This window comes from Heterodontus francisci, chromosome 33 (assembly GCF_036365525.1).
Source record: "Heterodontus francisci isolate sHetFra1 chromosome 33, sHetFra1.hap1, whole genome shotgun sequence".
In the NCBI taxonomy this organism is placed as follows: domain Eukaryota; kingdom Metazoa; phylum Chordata; class Chondrichthyes; order Heterodontiformes; family Heterodontidae; genus Heterodontus; species Heterodontus francisci.
Window position 1 is genome coordinate 17,747,873 of NC_090403.1, and position 23,920 is coordinate 17,771,792.

The 23,920-nt window shown below is 45.6% G+C and overlaps 1 protein-coding gene across 1 annotated transcript in view; it reads right to left on the reverse strand.

Annotated features, from left to right (window-relative positions):
• ace (angiotensin I converting enzyme (peptidyl-dipeptidase A) 1) overlaps positions 1 to 23,920 on the reverse strand; it is a 642,116-nt gene that overhangs the window by 11,169 nt on the left and 607,027 nt on the right. The window contains exons 19-23 of the mRNA XM_068013141.1: positions 11,514 to 11,683; positions 9,864 to 10,087; positions 6,137 to 6,281; positions 2,887 to 2,985; positions 1,682 to 1,804 (exon numbers count right to left, since the gene is read on the reverse strand). Of these exons, the coding sequence (XP_067869242.1) occupies positions 1,682 to 1,804; positions 2,887 to 2,985; positions 6,137 to 6,281; positions 9,864 to 10,087; positions 11,514 to 11,683 (761 nt within the window). The remainder of the gene's footprint in view (positions 1 to 1,681; positions 1,805 to 2,886; positions 2,986 to 6,136; positions 6,282 to 9,863; positions 10,088 to 11,513; positions 11,684 to 23,920) is intronic.

Genomic DNA, 23,920 nt, shown 5'->3' on the forward strand with positions numbered 1-23,920 from the left:
TGTGGCATCGGTACAACCATTTCAGTCCTATTTCAGATGGTGAAGCTAATAAAGAATCACAGACCTTTAAATGGGCTTGGTGTAGATGACCTTGTGTTAGCTACTCAGCTGTATAGCCTTCAAGCTGTTGTAATGCTTAATGTAGGCACAAAGTGCTTTCAGGCACCGGAATCAGAAAGTAAAGGGATTAAGCCCCACTTAAGGGCATAATCTAGGCTGGCACTTCCTGGAGTGCTGCATTGTTGGAGGCTTTAAAGGGCCCTATTCAGGTGATGTTAATGATCCCATGATGCTATTGTATTCAAATAAGAATAGTGAATTGTCCTGGATAACTCTTCTTTTCTCTGCTTGGTCTTAGGATGTGGTAACACACTGAGCAAGTGGTGATTGGCCTGAACCACTGCTTGTAGTGCTGTGTTGGTGTTAGAGAGGGAATTCCAGGTCACTGACCCAGTGATGAGGAAGTGCTGTGATATGTGGCCAAGTCAGGATGGTGTGCGACTTGGAGGGGAATGTGGGGCTAATGGTCTCCGCGTGATATTGTTGCTTTTTTCCTCTTCTCTACTGATTCTGCCAAATTTAGATCAGCCAGTCATTCGTTGCTGCACGTGGGATCTTGCTATGTGCAAAATGATTGCTACATTCACCTACATTACAACAGTAATTCACTATATATGAAGTTATTGAGATGTTTCTGAGAGATATGATGAGGTGCCATATAAATGTTGGATGACAAATTTGTACCACGAGCAATGTGATTTCTTCATTTACTGCAGATGTAGCTGCTTGGTAAGTCTGAGTGAGAATGCTAATTTAGTACTTATGTGTGGGGGTGATTTTATGTCATGGATCCATGTCCACTTGTTTCACTTAAGGACTTTACATTTGAATACAATTCTAGATGCTGACCATGATAAGCCACTTCACCTTGTCTGGAACAGTAGAGCCAGAGAACATGGCCTGAGCTTCAAGGGGGAAAATTCAAAACTATTCTGTGGGTACAGTTGCCTCATTTTTTTTAGGGGGTTGGGGGTGGGACCTGGGAAGGGTGCGGGGAGCCCCGGACTACAGCCTGAATTATATTACAATGGTCAGGAACATGGCAGGTTGGAGGTTGGATTTCAACATTTTAGGATTTTAACCTCTTGCCCAACCCTTTCCTGCTTGTTGGGGGGGATCTGACTATCGAGGCCATTATTTGAGTGAGTGAGGGGTCGATCTCTGGAACAGGCTCCCTAAGGAGGCAATGGAAGCAGTTAACACTGATTCATTCAAATGAAAATTAGATTTCTTTCAGAAAGTAACATTTTGGGATACAGTATATGTGTAAATTGAGACATGACATGTGGTGATTGTAGTGTGCTTAGCTGGTAATAGGTGGTTCTGGTTCCCAAAACAGCTGGTTTCCAATGCTCTCCACCACTGGGGTTTTCGTGTCTGGCTCTGTTATAGACTCACTGATAGAGATTAATTTCTGTGATTAATCAACAACTCCATTATTGTTGTATCACATGACTACCAGAATAGTAGAAGGTGAACTAAAATGGACCTTAGTCATTTTTGCTCCAGCAATTCCTATATGTTCCGAGTATCTTGTTCAAAACAGTTTGAGGTCATCTTGAGGGCAGTTATTTAAGATCCTCCCTAGATGAGAAAGCATCTTGCTTTGCATAGATCTTACCCAATGCGTTCTCCTGCAGCTTTTGACTGGTAGATGTCACATTTGTGCAGAGGTCCTTTTTGATTAGCAATTTTACAAAGGCTCTCGTGGAACTGGAACTGGATGATGAAGCTTACAAAGTACCTGAGAAAGAGTAAGACAAATGGGCAGATCTCAGAAGTGGCATTTAAACGAACATATTAGTGAATTAGGGTTCTGATGAAAAGTCACAGGCCTGAAACGTTAACTCTGTTTCTCTCTCCACAGATGCTGCCTGACCTGTTGATTATTTCCAGCATTTTCTGTTTCTATTTTAGATTTCCAGCATCCGCAGTATTTTGATTTTTGTATTGGTGAAACTCATTGCTGCTCTGCTTGCTCATCCAGACAGGACCATATCATCAGAGCATTGTGTAATCCTATTTAATTCTGGTGAAAGTACTGTTTGCTCAACCATGTTAGGAGACTGCTTTCAAGTTTGAGGCCCACCAAGTCTCTTGGTCAACTTAAGTGGGCCTCTCTTGCTGCCTCTGCCAACTGGCTCCCAATAACTCCTACAATCCCATTCCCTCCCTGACTTTCTCACTACCTGCAGTTGAATGCTAATGAGAGTAGGCTTTACCCAGACCACTCAGCAAGAGTGAATCTGCCTTATAGCCTTGGGGCACGAGAGAAGTTTTGCTGTTACTATGGAATACAGGTAACCTGGTAATCTCCACCTGTATTCGCATTGCCAGTGACTGCTCATCCTTGGCCCAGGCCATGACCTTTATCCATACAATCCCATTTTTGTCACAACGTATATTCCAGCCAATGTAACAAGGAGTGGTTTTGAATTCATATTTCAATATTCCTTGAACTAGAATAATGATCTTTTTATCCTGGTGATTGAGTACAGTCGTAAATGTTAGTATGGTTGCCAACTCTGGTTAGGCATATTCTGGAGGTTTGATCACATGATTTTCTGCCCCACTCAGTCAAACCTTTCTCCATCTTCAATTTTTAAATAATTATTAAATGCAAAGAAAGTAAAAAAAACACGTTTTAACGTCCCAGTGATTTTTTTCTCTGGGTTGCTCGCAGCAGTGTCTAGGTGACTAATCTTTAACTCGAGCGGATTCAGGACAATCCTAGCTGTTAGTGGTAAATATACAACTCTCCAATCAATTATCAGGATACACTGACACCATTGCAGGGCTGAAGAAAGATCCGCGTCAAAGACATACCTGACATAAGGAACGCTTGAAGGAATATGGAATTTTGCACCGGGATCAAAATCTTCCTCTGAGCGAGTGACAGGAGGACACAGCCCCTGATATTTTAACCTGTAGGAGAGAGATACAACGTAAGCTGGACAATCTACAGCACTGGGCTGGTCTGGACTCCATCCTCAAACTTTCTACCCGATAAACTTCAGAAAATTACTGCACCCAAAATCTGTGAGGACAGCATACAATATGCAATTTGCAAATGGAAGAGTACTTTGTATGTGTTGGTGCCTGACATGCACTGGGCGAGGTGCATGCTTGAGGGATTTAGATTTAGATTTAGAGATACAGCACTGAAACAGGCCCTTCGGACCACCGGGTTTGTGCCGACCATCAACCACCCATTTATATTAATCCTACACTAATTCCCTATTCCTAACACATCTCCACCTGTCCCTATATTTCCCTACCACCTACCTATACTAGGGGCAATTTATAATGGCCAATTTACCTATCAACATGCAAGTCTTTGGCACGTGGGAGGAAACCGGAGCACCCGGAGAAAACCCACGCAGACACAGGGAGAACTTGCAAACTCCACACAGGCAGTACCCAGAATTGAACCCGGGTCGCTGGAGCTGTGAGGCTGCGGTGCTAACCACTGCGCCACTGTGCCGCCCTTTATGAAGCAGTCTTTAAAAATTCATTCTCAAGATGTTAGCATGACGAGCAAGGGAAGCATTTATTGCCCCTCTCTAGTTGTCCTACAGAAGGTGGTGGTGGGCCTTCTTGAACCACTGCAGTTTATGAGGTGAAGGCACATCCACAGTGCTGTAAGGAAGGGAGTTCCAGGATTTTACCCAGTGACAGTGAAGGAATGGTGAGATATTTCCAAGTCAGGATGGTGTGTGACTTGGAGGGGAACTTGGAGGTGGTGGTTTTTTCATGCTCCTACTGCCCTTATTCTTATAAATGGTAGAGATCATGGGTTTGGAAGGTGTTGTCAGAGAAGACTTGGTGAGTTGCTGCAGTGCATTTGTAGATGGTACACACTGCTGCCACTGTGTGGCGATGGTGGAGGAAGTGAATGTTGAAGGTTGTGGATGGGGTGCCAATCAAGCAGGCTGCTTTGTCCTGGATGGTGTTGAGCTTCTTGAGTGCTGTTGGAGCTGCACCCATCCAGGCAAGTGGAGAGTATTCCATCACACTCCTGACTTGTGCCTTGTAGGTTTAGGGAGACTTTGGGGAGTCAGGAGGTGAGCCACTCACCTCAGAATTCTCAGCTTCTGGCCTACTCTAGTAGCCACAGCATGTTTGCTCCCTGCAATTCAGTTGAGTTGGTGGAATTTTTTTGTGATCTTGTTGGATTGGGGTGCTTCCTTGGGCTAGGTGTTGGGTAGGTGCTGCAACCTTACTCCATACAGTGAAAAGTTAGACTATAACACAAAATTCAAAGATACTGTGACATCAGTCACATGTATTCACGTATCCACAGTAACTCCTGAGTCACTGTAAAATTGACAACTTGACAACATATTTCTAACAATCTAATCAGCCAATTGCATGATTCTAATATCCAATCAAAATGCCAACACCAAAATTGCAATTGTTTGATAGGCTACTGTAAGAGAGAGACTGTCTAGTGCCAGTTTCAATGTCATGGGTTATCAATCATGTCAATCAAATTCTGTCAATATTCAAATATTAATTTGGTTTTCTGCAACTGAACCTCAATAGTTTGGACTGAGCATCAAACAATCTTATAAATACTCCATGAAAATAGGAGCCATTGGCCACTATTTGAAGATATAGCTCAGAGCCCTACTCATAGGTTTAACAAGACAATGATCTTCTGATGAACCTTGTTTGTGTATCAATGGTGAATCCAACAAGACAATCAAAAATATCAGCCCAATAATTACTGCAAATGCATTTATAAGAATCTAAATTGGTTAAAGGAACAAAGGAATCCGGCAGGAGGATGCAAAAAAGATTTGCAAGGATAATACCAGAACTGTGAGGTTATACCTATCAGGAAAGGATGAACTGGCAAGGGTGTATTATATCTTAAAACAAGGAGGCTGTGGGGTGACATAATAGATTTAAAATAATGCAAATATTTTGATAGAGTAGGCACGGAGAGAATGTTTTCACTTGTGGGGAAGAGAAAACTAGAGGCCGTTGATATAAAATACCAACATAGAGAATGTGGAACTCTACCACAGCAAGTGGTTGAAACGAATGGTTTTGGTGCATTTGAGGGAACGTTCGATAAGCAGATGAGGGAAAGGGAATAGAGGGTTATGCTGATAGAGTTAGACAAGGAAGGATGGTAGGAGGCTTAGGTGGAGCATAAATACAAGAATAGACCAGCTGGCCCAATGGCCTGTTTCTGTGCAATTTAATATAATTTCTCATTAGAATAACCTATTATTAAGTAGCTGTCTCTGTTTATGTACCTCCTTCTTGCTCTTACCTGTTCTCTCTCTCACCTAAAATACTTGCAGTCTTTCTTTCTCCTGAGGTTTTTTTTTATTCTTTCAAGTGGATATGGGCGTCACTGGCAAGGCCAGCATTTGTTGCTCATCTATAATTGCCCTTGAAAACTGAATGGCTGGCTAGGCCATTTCAGAGGGCAGTTAGGAGTCAACTACATTGCAGTGAATCTGGAGGGACATGTCGGCCAATCCAGGTAAGGATGGCAGATTTTACAACAATTGATGATAGATTCATGATACCATTACTGAGACTACCTTTCAATTCCAGATCTTTTTTCTCTATTAATTAATTGAATTTAAATTTCAATTTAAATGGGATTTGAACTCGTGTCCCCAGGTCATTAGCCTGGGCCTCTGGATTACTAGTTCAGTGACACTACCACTACGCCACCATCTCCCCCTGGGTACCTGCAGTCTCTTTCTCTCTCTGTTACCTGAGGTACTCATAGAGTCAGAGAGTCATTTTCACAGTCTCTTTCTTTCCCTCTCTCTCTGTTACCCGAGATATTTGCATCCTTTCTCTTTCTTTCCCTCTGTGTTATCTAAGATACTCAGTCTCTCTCTCACTCTCTGTTACCTGAGGTACTCGTATCTCTCTCTCTCTTTCTGTTACTGAGCTCTAGTAGTCTTTCTCTCTGTCTCTGTTACCTGAGATATGAGCTATCATTCTCTCTGTTACAAGGTATTAGCACTCTTTTCCCTCTGTTATTTGTGATTCTCTGAATCTCTCTCTACTTTTCTTTTCTTTTCCGGCTGTCCCTGTATTGTACCTGAGATTCCACCATTCCTGATTGTAAGCATCTTCTGGGATCCGCCCATCAAACACCTTCCATCGCCATTGATCCATCAGGTAGCCAAATGGAAGGAAGGCAATCTTGTCCAAGGCAATGCTCATCAGGTAGTTAATATCACTCTCTGGATAAGAGAAACATCCAGACATTATATTCCATAACTGTATATATTTATTTAATTAATTGTTCTCAATAATAATTCTGCTTTCTTGACATTGTACCCTGAAGTATGGGGTCAGCAGACTCTTGTTAGCATGAATGGAGGGACATCACAAGATGATGCAGATGAGGAAGGCCGTTTGGCTCATCTTAGCTCATCCATCAGGAAAGATCCTACATTCCTCCATCACAATATCTAGCTACTTATTAACTGATTCCTGAGTCTCTGCCTTCACTATTTGATCCGGGAGTTCATTCCATGTATTGGATGCCCTTTGGGTAACTGCTGATACCAACCCTAAATTTGTCTCTTAGTAGTTTGAGCTAGTCTCAACTTACAAATTAAATTACATTTTCCACATCTAACTCATTTATACTATCTTATAGAGATCTATAAGGTCACCTCTCATACGCTGTAGGCTGAAAAGCCCAGGTTTTTCCAGACTTTCCTCAACATTGAGTCCTTTTGATGCTAGGGATCAGCCTTGTGGCTCTTCTATAAAGCCTCTCCAGGACTTGAATGTCTCCCAATGCCTGAGGGAGCAGAAATGGACCTAGTGCTCAAGCCAGAGCAATAAACAGTGAGAGCATGATTTCCTCCGACTTGTTCTCTTCTGGCTGCGTAGCTGAGCAACCCATTGGCTTTGTTGACTGCAGAAGTGGGTGGACATGTTACAAATTGCTTCATGCTGTTTTTCAGGCAATATATGGGTGTTGAAGAGTCCAATAGGGCGAGCATTTGACTCGCACTGGGACAGTCTGCAAAATTGGGCTGAAGGCTGCCACAAAAATCTGACCAGGTTGCATTGAGTTTTTGAATCAACATTAAATATAACTTAGACACTGTTCTTTAAAACACAACTTATTACGCGCTTTGCACTTTACTCCTCTAAAACCTACCTGCTGCTAGATACCCTGGGATCAATTTCCCATCTCTCCACAGATTTTACCCTGAATTCCCATTATTACTACTAAATTCATGTCCGACATGGGGTTGAATGCGTTTATTGCATTGTTAGGTATTGAGATGTATGGGGTGAGCCCCAAAGGTAGCATCTCCGTCTGGCAAAAAACTACACCCAGTAAAGTGGTTTTAATAGCAGTTGGTCCTGGTGACTTTACCCAGCTCTCACTAGTGGCTCCAAGAGTCTTGCCTCTGTTGGCATGCACAACCCCAGTGAGAGAAGCAAGGAGTAAAGGTCAAACACTTGGCCAATTCCAGGTTAAGGGGTGATTTGATTGAAATTTTCAAGATATTAAGGGGAACAGATGGATAGGGGGAAACTATTTCTGCTGGTTGGGGAGTCTAGGATTAGGGGACACAGTCTAAAAATCAGTGCCAGATCTTTCAGGAGTGAAGTTAGGAAACACTTCCACACAAAAGGATGGTAGATGGTTGGAACTCTCTTCTGCAAACAGCAATTGATGCTAGATCAATTGTTAATTTTAAGTCTGAGATTGACAGAATTTTGTTAACCAAAGGATTAAGGGATATGGGGCAAAGGTGGGTATGTGGACTTAGGTCACAGATCAGCTGTGATCTCATTGACTGATGGCGGAACAGGTTCAAGGGGCTGAATGGACTCCTCATGTTCCTATATTCCTATAAACCTAAGATTCCATGGTACTATTCAAAGAAAAGCAGTGGAATTCTCCCTGGTATTCTTGTCAATATTTATTTATTTATTTAGAGATACAGCACTGAAACAGGCCCTTCGGCCCACCGAGTCTTTGCCGACCATCAACCACCCATTTATATTAACCCTACATTAATCCCATTACCCTCTCACATCCTCACCTTCCCTCAATTCCCCTACCACCTACCTATACTAGGGGCAATTTACAATGGCCAGTTTACCTATCAACCTCAGCCAACTTCATTAAAACAAATTACCTGGTCATTATCTGATTGCTGTTTGCAGGAGCTTGCTGTGTGCAAATTGGTTGCTGCGTTTCCGACATTACAACAGTGACTACACTTCAAAAGTACTTCATTGGCTGTAAAATATTTTGGCATGTCCTAAGACTGTGAAAGGCACACAGCCTCATTACTTTCAGGCTGGGTAGTATTGTCTTTGAGCTTAAGCCATCAGTCACTGATCTTCATTATAATCACCATTGCCATTTCAACACTCCCCCCTGCTCTCATGCTCACATCTCTGTCCTGGGATTTCTGCAGTGTTCCAGTGAACATCAATGCAAGCTCGAGGAACAGCATCTCATCTACCGATTAGGCACACTACAGCCTGCCGGACTGAACATTGAGTTCAATAATTTCAGAGCATGACAGCCCCCCATTTTACTTTCATTTTTAGTTGTTTTTTCTTTTTTTCCTTTTTACATTTTTTTACAACCTTTTTTTGCAATTATTTCATTTCATCTTAGTTTGTTCAGTTTGCTTACCCACTGTTTTTTTTTCATGTTTGCACTTGCTGCTGTTCAATATTCAGTCCGTTAACACCTTTTCTGTACTAATGCTTTGTCTTTCAACACACCATTAACATATTGTTTGCCTTTGCTCCATGACCTTTTGGTCAGCTATGTGGCCTTGTCCAATCTACACCTTTTCCTTTGTTATCTCTTGCCCCACCCCCACCTCACTTGCTTATAACCTGTGACATTTTTAATATTTGTCAGTTCCGAAGAAGGGTCACTGACCCGAAACGTTAACTCTGCTTCTCTTTCCACAGATGCTGCCAGACCTGCTGAGTGGTTCCAGCATTTCTTGTTCTTATTTCATTATAATCACATCTGCCTGTGCACAGCTCAGCCCGGGTAACATAGGAACATAAGAACTAGGAGCAGGAGTAGGCAATTCAGCCACTCGAGCCTGCTCCGCCATTCATTACGATCATGGTTGATCTCATCTCGTCCTCAACTCCACCTTCCTGCCTGTTCTCCATAACCCTTCAACCCATTACTAATTAAAAATCTGTCTATTTCCTCCTTAAATTTACTCAATGTCCCGGCATCCACCGCACTCTGGGGTAGTGAATTCCACAGATTCATGACCCTTTGAGAGAAGTAATTTCTCCTCATCTCTGTTTTAAATCTGCTACCCCTTATCCTAAAACTATGACCTCTCGTTCTAGATTGCTTCACAAGAGGAAACATCCTCTCTACGTCTAATTTGTCAATCCCCTTAATCATCTTATATACCTCAATTAGATCTCCTCTCATTCTTCTGAACTCTAGAGAGTAAAGGCCTAAACTGCTCAATCTCTCTTCATAAGACAAACCCCTCATCTCTGGAACCAATCTAGTGAACCTCCTCTGAACTACCTCCAGTGCAACTACATCCCTCCTCAAAACTGCAATACACCAGGTGCGGTCTCACTAATGCCTTGCACGATTGCAGCAACATTTCCCTACTTTTATACTCTATTCCTTTAGCAATAAATGCCAAAATTGCACTTGCCTTCCTTATTACCTGCTGTACCTGCATACTAGTTTTCAGCGAATCATGCATGAGGACACCCAGATCCCTTGGGTCGCAACTATTCCCCTTTAACGTCAATGACATTCCACAGTAAGAGCCTGCAATTACCGTCATTGTCCTCCACCGTGCTGAGGAGCCCAATGGTGTGGAGATGTGTGGGAGTGGATACTGATAGAGCCATTACATCGCCGATGGCCTCGTGGAACCCAGGGTTAGCGCCATCTCGGAATGAGACATGCAGGTCTTTGTATTGAAGGAAGTACTCAATGTGGCCCATTTCGTGATGTACTGTTATCAGGTCATCCATGTTCACCACAGTGCACTGCTTAATCCTGGCAAAAGAACAACAAGAGGATCAACAAGAATCGGCCTGAAAGGACTTTCGTAGCACTTAGCAATGGGGGCAATCTTCTGAGCAAACCACCATTTCGGGAAATTGTGGGCGGCCCATCACCATCATGGAATCATTGGCTCATCGTACCAGAAATTCCTGAAGATTGCCAGTTCAATGGGGTGGGACCTCTGACCATCAATCTTGACCTGAATCCTGGTGGACTATGTAAAGGAAGCAGTGCCTGTACTATTGATCCCAGGGTTTATGGCCCATGAAAGAGAGGACCAAGTGCTTTAGAGTAACATCTTGACAAGGAGGTGTCAGACCAAAGATCTGAGGTTTTTCTAAACCATTCATTGCGCAGTAGCAGATATCCATGAGGCAATCAATTGCACTGTGATAACTTGGCATTGTGAAACCCACTTCTGCCAGTGAAACGCACTTTGCATTTACTGCAAAGGGGCCAAAACTGTTAGGTTTTCTGGTCACCAGTCCTGCCTCCCATTTTGACAGCAGAATGGAGGGTCTGATGGGTGATGCACCTGACCACCCCATTCCCATTGGAGTTTCTGAATGGTCCAAAAACTCACCCACCAGGCTTCTGACTCAGAATTGCCCTGAACAACCCAGGAATGTTACAACATGGACATCATCCATTTGGCCCATTATACCTGTGCTATCTTCATCCATTTCTTTAAAAGCATTTATGGATCTTGCTTCCCTTACTGTTTCTGGGTGTGAATTCTATGCTCCAACAACACTCTGCATAAAATAAAATTCGCCTAACCCCTCTCTTCATTCTTTTGATGATAATCTTAAATTTGCACTCTCTAGTTACTGCCTGTCTGGTCAGTGGAAATAATCCTTCTATAGTCAAGGTAACAAAACAGCTCATCATTTCAACTCCTTCAGTAGTTCTCCCTCAATGCTGCGCCCTTCCAATGAGTTGAGCCTCAGACCTCCTCATAACTAAATCTATTCACATCATTTACCCCTTTCTCTCTGGTCAGCTGCAGCTCAGTGATAGCACTCTCTGGTTAGAAGGTCGGGGGTTCAAGACTCACTCCAGAGATTTGAGCATATCATCCAGAATGACACTGAGGGAGTGCTGCACTGTTGCAGGTGCCATCTTTCAGATGAACAGTTAAACCAAAGCCCTGGCTGTCAGGTGGATGTAAAAGATCCAACAAGACGATTCAAAGAAGAGCAGATGAGTTCTCCCCAGTGTCCTGACTAATATTTATCCCTCAACCAACATCACTTAAACAGATGATCTGGTCATTATCACACTGCAGATTGTGGACCTGGCTGTGTGCAAATTGGCTTGCTGTGATTTGATGTTACATTAGTGACAATGCCTCTGAAGTACCTCATTGGCTGTGAATCTACAATGCCTCTCAGCAGTGTCCTTCTCTGACACTAACCTAAAGTCTTTCCTGTTGAAGAAGTCCCAGGCAGAGGCATGGCAAACAACCTCACGGTCCTTCGGCTTCTCAAGCATTGACTTATCCCAGAACTCCTGTGGCATCGGGATGAGTCCAAGCGATGTGAAGAAGCGGTCCGATTCATGAAACATTTGATTGGGAGTCCAGCCCTGTTTATGACAGAAGATAATATTAAATGTAACGTGGTAATTCTAGCCAAACAGGAGCGATGGCACCCTGCCTTCCTCTCTGCCTGTTTGTCGTCAGCTCTGCACTCAACTCCATTTCACACAAGATTCTTGAATATGGAGTCCAGGAGCATGGCCTATTTAGAGGCCCTTAGTAAACAGTGCCATAGCTGAACATTAGAGGTGGGTAAAAGTGAGTCGCTTTGACAGACTACATTCGGATATTACCGTGAGAGTTAGATTGGGATCTCTTCATGATGGTGTAATTTGAGATCTCACCATGTGGAGTTAGATTGGGACGTGCTGTGGGGGGGTTGGGGGGGAGGTGGTTAGATTGGGATCGCACTGAGTGGTTTATTGAGATAGCGATATGCAGGGGTTAGGTTGGAATCTCACTCAGCGTTGTTGGGTTGGAAACTCAATGTACATTTAAATTGGAATCTCACTGTGCACGTGTTAGATTGGGATCACATTGTGCGGGGGTTAGATTGAGATTTCACTGAGGTAGTTAGATTAGGATCGCAGATCTCTGTGTGGGGGTTAGAATGGGATTGCACTGTGCTAGGTTAGCTTAGGATCGCATTGTGCTGGGTATAACTGGGATCTCACTGTGCGGGAGTTAGATTGGGATCACACTGTGCGGGGATTGATTAGGACTTGACTTTCCAGTGGTTAGATTGCAATCTCACTGTGCTGTTAGATTGCGATCTCTGTGGGGTTTCAATTATTATCTCTTTTGCAGGAGTTAGTTTGGGATCTCGCCAGGTGGGTTTAGTTTTGGATCTAACTGTGTAGGGCGGGATTGGGATATCAATGTGTGGGTTTAGAATGGGTTCTCACAGTGCACGGGTTAGATTGGGATGTCACTGTGGAGGGGTTTAGTTTGGGATCGCACTATATGGGTTAGCTTGGGGTCTCACTGGCAGGTGTTAGATTGGGATCTCACTGTGTAGGGGTTAGACTGGGATCTCACTCTGCAGTTGTTATTTTGGGATCTCAGTGTGCGGGGGTTAGATTGGGATCTCACTGTGCAGAGGTTAGATTGGGATCTCACTGTGCAGGGGTTAGAGTGGGATCTCATTGTTCTGGGATTAGATTGGGATCTCACTGTGTGGGGTTAGATTGGGATCTCACTCTGCAGTTGTAAGATTGGGATCTCACTGTGCAGGGGTTAGATTGGGATCTCATTCTGCAGTTGTTATTTTAGGATCTCACTGTGCAAGGATTAGATTGGGATCTCACTGTGCAGGGGTTAGACTGGGATCTCACTGTGTAGGGGTTAGATTGGGATCTCACTCTGCAGTTGTAAGATTGGGATCTCACTGTGCAGGGGTTAGATTGGGATCTCATTCTGCAGTTGTTATTTTAGGATCTCACTGTGCAAGGATTAGATTGGGATCTCACTGTGCAGGGGTTAGACTGGCATCTCACTCTGCAGTTGTTAGATTGGGATCTCACTGTGTAGGGGTTAGATTGGGATCTCACTGTGTAGGGGTTAGACTGGGATCTCATTCTGCAGTTGTTATTTTAGGATCTCACTGTGCAAGGATTAGATTGGGATCTCACTGTGCAGGGGTTAGACTGGCATCTCACTCAGCAGTTGTTAGATTGGGATCTCACTGTGCAGCGGTTAGTTTGGGATCTCACTCAGCAGTTGTTAGATTGGGATCTCACTGTGTAGGGGTTAGATTGGGATCTCACTCTGCAGTTGTTAGATTGGGATCTCACTGTGTAGGGGTTAGATTGGGATCTCACTCTGCAGTTGTTAGATTGGGATCTCACTATGTAGCGGTCAGATTGGGATCTCACTCTGCAGTTGTTAGATTGGGATCTCACTGTGCAGGGGTTAGATTGGGATCTCACTGTGTAGGGGTTAGATTGGGATCTCACTGTGTAGGGGTTAGATTGGGATCTCACTGTGCAGGGGTTAGATTGGGATCTCACTGTGTAGGGGTTAGATTGGGATCTCACTCTGCAGTTGTTAGATTGGGATCTCACTGTGCAGGGGTTAGATTGGGATCTCACTGTGTAGGGGTTAGATTGGGATCTCACTGTGTGGGGTTAGATTGGGATCTCACTCTGCAGTTGTTAGATTTGGATCTCACTGTGTAGGGGTTAGATTGGGATCTCACTCTGCAGTTGTTAGATTGGGATCTCACTGTGGTGGGGTTAGATTGGGATCTCACTGTGTAGGGGTTAGATTGGGATCTCACTCTGCAGTTGTTAGATTGGGATCTCACTGTGTGGGGTGAGATTGGGATCTCACTGTGTAGGGGTTAGATTGGGATCTCACTCTGCAGTTGTTAGATTGGGATCTCACTGTGTAGGGGTTAGATTGGGATCTCACTCTGCAGTTGTTAGATTGGGATCTCACTGTGCAGGGGTTAGATTGGGATCTCACTATGTGGGGTTAGATTGGGATCTCACTCTGCAGTTGTTAGATTGGGATCTCACTGTGTAGGGGTTAGATTGGGATCTCACTCTGCAGTTGTTAGATTGGGATCTCACTGTGTGGGGTGAGATTGGGATCTCACTAAGCAGGGGTTAGATTGGGATCTCACTTTGCAGTTGTTAGATTGGGATCTCACTGTGTAGGGGTTAGATTGGGATCTCACTCTGCAGTTGTTAGATTTGGATCTCACTGTGTAGGGGTTAGATTGGGATCTCACTCTGCAGTTGTTAGATTGGGATCTCACTGTGCAGGGGTTAGATTGGGATCTCACTGTGCAGGGGTTAGATTGGGATCTCACTCTGCAGTTGTTAGATTGGGATCTCACTGTGCGGGGTGAGATTGGGATCTCACTGTGCAGGGGTTAGATTGGGATCTCACTGTGCTGGGTGAGATTGGGATCTCACTGTGCAGGGGTTAGATTGGGATCTCACTGTGCTGGGTGAGATTGGGATCTCACTGTGCGGGGTGAGATTGGGATCTCACTTTGCAGTTGTTAGATTGGGATCTCACTGTGTGGGGGTTAGATTGGGATCTCACTTTGCAGTTATTAGATTGGGATCTCACTGTGCGTGGTGAGATTGGGATCTCACTTTGCAGTTGTTAGATTGGGATCTCATTTTGCAGTTGTTAGATTGGGCTCTCACTGTGTAGGGGTTAGACTGGGATCTCACTCTGCAGTTGTTAGATTGGGATCTCACTGTGTAGGGGTTAGATTGGGATCTCACTGTGCAGTTGTTATTTTGGGAACTCACTCTGCAGGGGTTAGACTGGGATCTCACTCTGCAGTTGTTAGATTGGGATCTCACTGTGTAGGGGTTAGATTGGGATCTCACCGAGCAGGGGTTAGATTAGGATCTCACTCTGCAGTAGTTAGATTGGGATCTCACTGTGCCAGGATTAGATTGGGATCTCACTGTGCGGGGCTTAGATTGGGCTCTCACTGTGTAGGGGTTAGACTGGGATCTCACTCTGCAGTTGTTAGATTGGGATCTCACTGTGTAGGGGTTAGATTGGGATCTCACTGTGCAGTTGTTATTTTGCGAACTCACTCTGCAGGGGTTAGACTGGGATCTCACTCTGCAGTTGTTAGATTGGGATCTCACTGTGTAGGGGTTAGATTGGGATCTCACCGAGCAGGGGTTAGATTAGGATCTCACTCTGCAGTAGTTAGATTGGGATCTCACTGTGCCAGGATTAGATTGGGATCTCACTGTGCGGGGGTTAGATTGGGATCGCACTGTGTGGGGTTAGATTGGGATCTCAGTCTGCAGTTGTTAGATTGGGATCTCACTGTGCAGGGGTTAGATTGAGATCTCACTCTGCAGTTGTTCGATTGGGATCTCACTGTGCAGGGGTTATATTGGGATCTAACTGTGCAGGGGTTAGATTGGGATCTCACTGTGTAGGGGTTAGATTGGGATCTCACTCTGCAGTTGTAAGATTGGGATCTCACTGTGCAGGGGTTAGATTGGGATCTCATTCTGCAGTTGTTATTTTAGGATCTCACTGTGCAAGGATTAGATTGGGATCTCACTGTGCAGGGGTTAGACTGGGATCTCACTGTGCAGGGGTTAGACTGGCATCTCACTCTGCAGTTGTTAGATTGGGATCTCACTGTGTAGGGGTTAGATTGGGATCTCACTGTGTAGGGGTTAGATTGGGATCTCACTGTGTAGGGGTTAGACTGGGATCTCACTCAGCAGTTGTTAGATTGGGATCTCACTGTGCAGCGGTTAGTTTGGGATCTCACTCAGCAGTTGTTAGATTGGGATCTCACTGTGTAGGGGTTAGATTGGGATCTCACTCAGCAGTTGTTAGATTGGGATCTCACTGTGTAGGGGTTAGATTGGGATCTCACTCTGCAGTTGTTAGATTGGGATCTCACTGTGTAGGGGTTAGATTGGGATCTCACTCTGCAGTTGTTAGATTTGGATCTCACTGTGTAGCGGTCAGATTGGGATCTCACTCTGCAGTTGTTAGATTGGGATCTCACTGTGCAGGGGTTAGATTGGGATCTCACTGTGTAGGGGTTAGATTGGGATCTCACTGTGTAGGGGGTAGATTGGGATCTCACTCTGCAGTTGTTAGATTTGGATCTCACTGTGTAGGGGTTAGATTGGGATCTCACTCTGCAGTTGTTAGATTGGGATCTCACTGTGTAGGGGTTAGATTGGGATCTCACTCAGCAGTTGTTAGATTGGGATCTCACTGTGTAGGGGTTAGATTGGGATCTCACTCTGCAGTTGTTAGATTGGGATCTCACTGTGTGGGGGTTAGATTGGGATCTCACTCTGCAGTTGTTAGATTTGGATCTCACTGTGTAGCGGTCAGATTGGGATCTCACTCTGCAGTTGTTAGATTGGGATCTCACTGTGCAGGGGTTAGATTGGGATCTCACTGTGTAGGGGTTAGATTGGGATCTCACTGTGTAGGGGGTAGATTGGGATCTCACTCTGCAGTTGTTAGATTTGGATCTCACTGTGTAGGGGTTAGATTGGGATCTCACTCTGCAGTTGTTAGATTGGGATCTCACTGTGGTGGGGTTAGATTGGGATCTCACTGTGTAGGGGTTAGATTGGGATCTCACTCTGCAGTTGTTAGATTGGGATCTCACTGTGTGGGGTGAGATTGGGATCTCACTGTGTAGGGGTTAGATTGGGATCTCACTCTGCAGTTGTTAGATTGGGATCTCACTGTGCAGGGGTTAGATTGGGATCTCACTGTGTGGGGTTAGATTGGGATCTCACTCTGCAGTTGTTAGATTTGGATCTCACTGTGTAGGGGTTAGATTGGGATCTCACTCTGCAGTTGTTAGATTGGGATCTCACTGTGTAGGGGTTAGATTGGGATCTCACTCTGCAGTTGTTAGATTGGGATCTCACTGTGCAGGGGTTACATTGGGATCTCACTAAGCAGGGGTTAGATTGGGATCTCACTTTGCAGTTGTTAGATTGGGATCTCACTGTGTAGGGGTTAGATTGGGATCTCACTCTGCAGTTGTTAGATTTGGATCTCACTGTGTAGGGGTTAGATTGGGATCTCACTCTGCAGTTGTTAGATTTGGATCTCACTGTGTAGGGGTTAGATTGGGATCTCACTCTGCAGTTGTTAGATTGGGATCTCACTGTGCAGGGGTTAGATTGGGATCTCACTGTGTAGGGGTTAGATTGGGATCTCACTCTGCAGTTGTTAGATTGGGATCTCACTGTGCGGGGTGAGATTGGGATCTCACTGTGCAGGGGTTAGATTGGGATCTCACTGTGCGGGGTGAGATTGGGATCTCACTTTGCAGTTGTTAGATTGGGATCTCACTGTGTGGGGGTTCGATTGGGATCTCACTGTGTAGGGGTTAGATTGGGATCTCACTGTGTAGGGGTTAGATTGGGATCTCACTCTGCAGTTGTTAGATTTGGATCTCACTGTGTAGGGGTTAGATTGGGATCTCACTCTGCAGTTGTTAGATTGGGATCTCACTGTGTGGGGTGAGATTGGGATCTCACTGTGTAGGGGTTAGATTGGGATCTCACTCTGCAGTTGTTAGATTGGGATCTCACTGTGTAGGGGTTAGATTGGGATCTCACTCTGCAGTTGTTAGATTGGGATCTCACTGTGCAGGGGTTAGATTGGGATCTCACTGTGTGGGGTTAGATTGGGATCTCACTCTGCAGTTGTTAGATTTGGATCTCACTGTGTAGGGGTTAGATTGGGATCTCACTCTGCAGTTGTTAGATTGGGATCTCACTGTGTAGGGGTTAGATTGGGATCTCACTCTGCAGTTGTTAGATTGGGATCTCACTGTGCAGGGGTTAGATTGGGATCTCACTGTGCAGTTGTTATTTTGGGAACTCACTCTGCAAGGATTAGATTGGGATCTCACTGTGCAGGGGTTAGATTGGGATCTCACTGTGCAGTTGTTATTTTGGGAACTCACTCTGCAAGGATTAGATTGGGATATCACTCTGCAGTTGTTAGATTGGGATCTCACTGTGTAGGGGTTAGATTGGGATCTCACTGAGCAGGGGTTAGATTAGGATCTCACTCTGCAGTAGTTAGATTGGGATCCCACAGTGTAGGGGTTGGATTGGGATCTCACTCTGCAGTTGTTCGATTGGGATCTCACTGTGCCAGGATTAGATTGGGATCTCACTGTGCGGGGGTTAGATTGGGATCTCACTGTGTGGGGTTAGATTGGGATCTCAGTCTGCAGTTGTTAGATTGGGATCTCACTGTGTCGGGGTTAGATTGGGATCTCACTGAGCAGGGGTTAGATTGGGATCTCACTGTGTGGGGTTAGATTGGGATCTCACTCTGCAGTTGTTCGATTGGGATCTCACTGTGCCAGGATTAGATTGGGATCTCACTGTGCGGGGGTTAGATTGGGATCTCACTGTGTGGGGTTAGATTGGGATCTCAGTCTGCAGTTGTTAGATTGGGATCTCACTGTGTCGGGGTTAGATTGGGATCTCACTGTGTCGGGGTTAGATTGGGATCTCACTGAGCAGGGGTTAGATTGAGATCTCACTCTGCAGTTGTTCGATTGGGATCTCACTGTGCAGGGGTTATATTGGGATCTAACTGTGCAGGGGTTAGATTGGGATCTCACTGTGTGGGGTTAGATTGGGATCTCACTCTGCAGTTGTAAGATTGGGATCTCACTGTGCAGGGGTTAGATTGCGATCTCATTCTGCAGTTGTTATTTTAGGATCTCACTGTGCAAGGATTAGATTGGGATCTCACTGTGCAGGGGTTAGACTGGGATCTCACTGTGTAGGGGTTAGATTGGGATCTCACTCTGCAGTTGTAAGATTGGGATCTCACTGTGCAGGGGTTAGATTGGGATCTCATTCTGCAGTTGTTATTTTAGGATCTCACTGTGCAAGGATTAGATTGGGATCTCACTCTGCAGTTGTTAGATTGGGATCTCACTGTGTAGGGGTTAGATTGGGATCTCACTGTGTAGGGGTTAGACTGGGATCTCACTCAGCAGTTGTTAGATTGGGATCTCACTGTGTAGGGGTTAGATTGGGATCTCACTCAGCAGTTGTTAGATTGGGATTTCACTGTGTAGGGGTTAGATTGGGATCTCACTCTGCAGTTGTTAGATTGGGATCTCACTGTGTAGGGGTTAGATTGGGATCTCACTCTGCAGTTGTTAGATTTGGATCTCACTGTGTAGCGGTCAGATTGGGATCTCACTCTGCAGTTGTTAGATTGGGATCTCACTGTGCAGGGGTTAGATTGGGATCTCACTGTGTAGGGGTTAGATTGGGATCTCACTGTGTAGGGGTTAGATTGGGATCTCACTCTGCAGTTGTTAGATTTGGATCTCACTGTGTAGGGGTTAGATTGGGATCTCACTCTGCAGTTGTTAGATTGGGATCTCACTGTGGTGGGGTTAGATTGGGATCTCACTGTGTAGGGGTTAGATTGGGATCTCACTCTGCAGTTGTTAGATTGGGATCTCACTGTGTGGGGTGAGATTGGGATCTCACTGTGTAGGGGTTAGATTGGGATCTCACTCTGCAGTTGTTAGATTGGGATCTCACTGTGTAGGGGTTAGATTGGGATCTCACTCTGCAGTTGTTAGATTGGGATCTCACTGTGCAGGGGTGAGATTGGGATCTCACTGTGTGGGGTTAGATTGGGATCTCACTCTGCAGTTGTTAGATTTGGATCTCACTGTGTAGGGGTTAGATTGGGATCTCACTCTGCAGTTGTTAGATTGGGATCTCACTGTGCAGGGGTGAGATTGGGATCTCACTGTGTGGGGTTAGATTGGGATCTCACTCTGCAGTTGTTAGATTTGGATCTCACTGTGTAGGGGTTAGATTGGGATCTCACTGTGCAGGGGTGAGATTGGGATCTCACTGTGTGGGGTTAGATTGGGATCTCACTCTGCAGTTGTTAGATTGGGATCTCACTGTGTAGGGGTTAGATTGGGATCTCACTCTGCAGTTGTTAGATTGGGATCTCACTGTGCAGGGGTTACATTGGGATCTCACTAAGCAGGGGTTAGATTGGGATCTCACTTTGCAGTTGTTAGATTGGGATCTCACTGTGTAGGGGTTAGATTGGGATCTCACTCTGCAGTTGTTAGATTTGGATCTCACTGTGTAGGGGTTAGATTGGGATCTCACTCTGCAGTTGTTAGATTTGGATCTCACTGTGTAGGGGTTAGATTGGGATCTCACTCTGCAGTTGTTAGATTGGGATCTCACTGTGCAGGGGTTAGATTGGGATCTCACTGTGCAGGGGTTAGATTGGGATCTCACTCTGCAGTTGTTAGATTGGGATCTCACTGTGTGGGGGTTCGATTGGGATCTCACTTTGCAGTTATTAGATTGGGATCTCACTGTGCGTGGTGAGATTGGGATCTCACTTTGCAGTTGTTAGATTGGGCTCTCACTGTGTAGGGGTTAGACTGGGATCTCACTGTGCAGTTGTTAGATTGGGATCTCACTGTGCAGGGGTTAGATTGGGATCTCACTGTGCAGTTGTTATTTTGGGAACTCACTCTGCAAGGATTAGATTGGGATATCACTCTGCAGGGGTTAGACTGGGATCTCACTCTGCAGTTGTTCGATTGGGATCTCACTGTGCCAGGATTAGATTGGGATCTCACTGTGCGGGGGTTAGATTGGGATCTCACTGTGTGGGGTTAGATTGGGATCTCAGTCTGCAGTTGTTAGATTGGGATCTCACTGTGTCGGGGTTAGATTGGGATCTCACTGTGCAGGGGTTAGATTGAGATCTCACTCTGCAGTTGTTCGATTGGGATCTCACTGTGCAGGGGTTATATTGGGATCTAACTGTGCAGGGGTTAGATTGGGATCTCACTGTGTGGGGTGAGATTGGGATATCACTGTGCATGGGTTAGATTGGGATCTCACTGAGTGGGGTGAGATTGGCATCGCACTGTGCAGGGGTTAGATTGGGCTCTCACTGTGCAGGGGTTAGATTGGGATCTCACTGTGTGGGGTGAGATTGGGATCTCACTGTGTGGGGGTAGATTGGGATCTCACTGTGCAGGGGTTAGATTGGGATCTCACTCTGCAGTTGTTCGATTGGGATCTCACTGTGTGGGGTTAGATTGGGATCTCACTGTGTGGGGTGAGATAGGGATCTCAATGTGCAGGCGTTAGATTGGGATCTCACTGTGCGGGGGTTAGATTGGGATCTCACTGAGTGGGGGTTAGATTGGGATCTCACTGTGCGGGGGTTAGATTGGGATCTCACTGTGCAGGGGTTAGATTGGGAATCTCACTGTGCGGGGGTTAGATTGGGATCTCACTGTGCTGGGATTAGTTTGGAATCACACTGTGTTGGGTTAGTTTGGGATCTCACTCTGCAGTTGTTAAATTGGGATCTCACTGCGTGGGGTTAGATTGGGATCTCACTATGTAGGGGTTAGATTGGGATCTCACTGTGCGGGGTTTAGATTGGGACCTCACTGTGTGGGGTTAGATTGGGATCTCACTGTGTGAGGTTAGATTGGGATCTCACTGTGTGAGGTTAGATTGGGATCTCACTGTGTGGGGTTAGATTGGGATCTCTGTGCTGGGATTAGTTTGGGATCTCACTGTGTGGGTGTTAGATTGGGATCTCACTGTGTCGGGGTTAGATTGGGATCTCACTGTGCAGGGCTTAGATTGGGATCTCATTGTACAGGGGTTAAATTGCGATTTCACTGTGCGGGGGTTAGATTGGGATCTCACTGTGCTGGGATTAGTTTGGGATCTCACTGTGTAGGGTTAGATTGGGATCTCACTGTGCAGGGGTTAGATTGGGATCTCACTGTGCGGGGGTTAGATTGGGATCTCGCTGTGTAGGGTTAGATTGGGATCTCACTGTGCAGGGGTTAGATTGGGATCTCACTGTGCGGAGGTTAGATTGGGATCTCACTGTGTGGGGCTAGATTGGGATCTCTGTGCTGGGATTAGTTTGGGATCTCACTGTGTGGGGGTTAGATTGGGATCTCACTGTGTGGGGTCAGATTGGGATCTCTGTGCTGGGATTGGTTTGGGATCTCACTGTTTGGGGGTTAGATTGGGATCTCACTGTGTAGGGGTTAGATTGGGATCTCTCTGTGCTGGGATTAGTTTGGGATCTCACTTTGTGGGGGTTAGATTGGAATCTCACTGTGTGGGGTTAGACTGGGATCTCACTTTGTGGGGGTTAGATTGGAATCTCACTGTGTGGGGTTAGACTGGGATCTCACTGTGGTGGGATTAGTTTGGGATCTCACTGTGTGGGGGTTAGATTGGGATCTCACTGTGTCGGGTTAGATGGGGATCTCATTGTGTGAGGTTAGATTGGGATCTCACTGTGTGAGGTTAGATTGGGAATCTCACTGTGCGGGGGTTAGATTGGGATCTCACTGTGCAGGGGTTAGATTGGGAATCTCACTGTGCGGGGGTTAGATTGGGATCTCACTGTGCTGGGATTAGTTTGGAATCACACTGTGTTGGGTTAGTTTGGGATCTCACTCTGCAGTTGTTAAATTGGGATCTCACTGCGTGGGGTTAGATTGGGATCTCACTATGTAGGGGTTAGATTGGGATCTCACTGTGCGGGGTTTAGATTGGGACCTCACTGTGTGGGGTTAGATTGGGATCTCACTGTGTGAGGTTAGATTGGGATCTCACTGTGTGAGGTTAGATTGGGATCTCACTGTGTGGGGTTAGATTGGGATCTCTGTGCTGGGATTAGTTTGGGATCTCACTGTGTGGGTGTTAGATTGGGATCTCACTGTGTCGGGGTTAGATTGGGATCTCACTGTGCAGGGCTTAGATTGGGATCTCATTGTACAGGGGTTAAATTGCGATTTCACTGTGCGGGGGTTAGATTGGGATCTCACTGTGCTGGGATTAGTTTGGGATCTCACTGTGTAGGGTTAGATTGGGATCTCACTGTGCAGGGGTTAGATTGGGATCTCACTGTGCGGGGGTTAGATTGGGATCTCGCTGTGTAGGGTTAGATTGGGATCTCACTGTGCAGGGGTTAGATTGGGATCTCACTGTGCGGAGGTTAGATTGGGATCTCACTGTGTGGGGCTAGATTGGGATCTCTGTGCTGGGATTAGTTTGGGATCTCACTGTGTGGGGGTTAGATTGGGATCTCACTGTGTGGGGTCAGATTGGGATATCTGTGCTGGGATTGGTTTGGGATCTCACTGTTTGGGGGTTAGATTGGGATCTCACTGTGTAGGGGTTAGATTGGGATCTCTCTGTGCTGGGATTAGTTTGGGATCTCACTTTGTGGGGGTTAGATTGGAATCTCACTGTGTGGGGTTAGACTGGGATCTCACTTTGTGGGGGTTAGATTGGAATCTCACTGTGTGGGGTTAGACTGGGATCTCACTGTGGTGGGATTAGTTTGGGATCTCACTGTGTGGGGGTTAGATTGGGATCTCACTGTGTCGGGTTAGATGGGGATCTCATTGTGTGAGGTTAGATTGGGATCTCACTGTGTGAGGTTAGATTGGGATCTCACTGTGCGGGGTTGGATTGGGATCTCACTGTGCAGGGGTTAGATTGGGATCTCACTGTGTGGGGGTTAGATTGGGATCTCACTGTGCGGGGCTTAGATTGGGATCTCAACGTGCAGGGGCTAGATTGGGATCTCACTGTACGGGGGTTAGATTGGGATCTCACTGTGCTGGGATTAGTTTGGGATCTCACTGTGTAGGGTTAGATTGGGTTCTCACTCTGCAGTTGTTAGATTGGGATCTCACTGTGTAGGGGTTAGATTGGGATCTCACTGTGTAG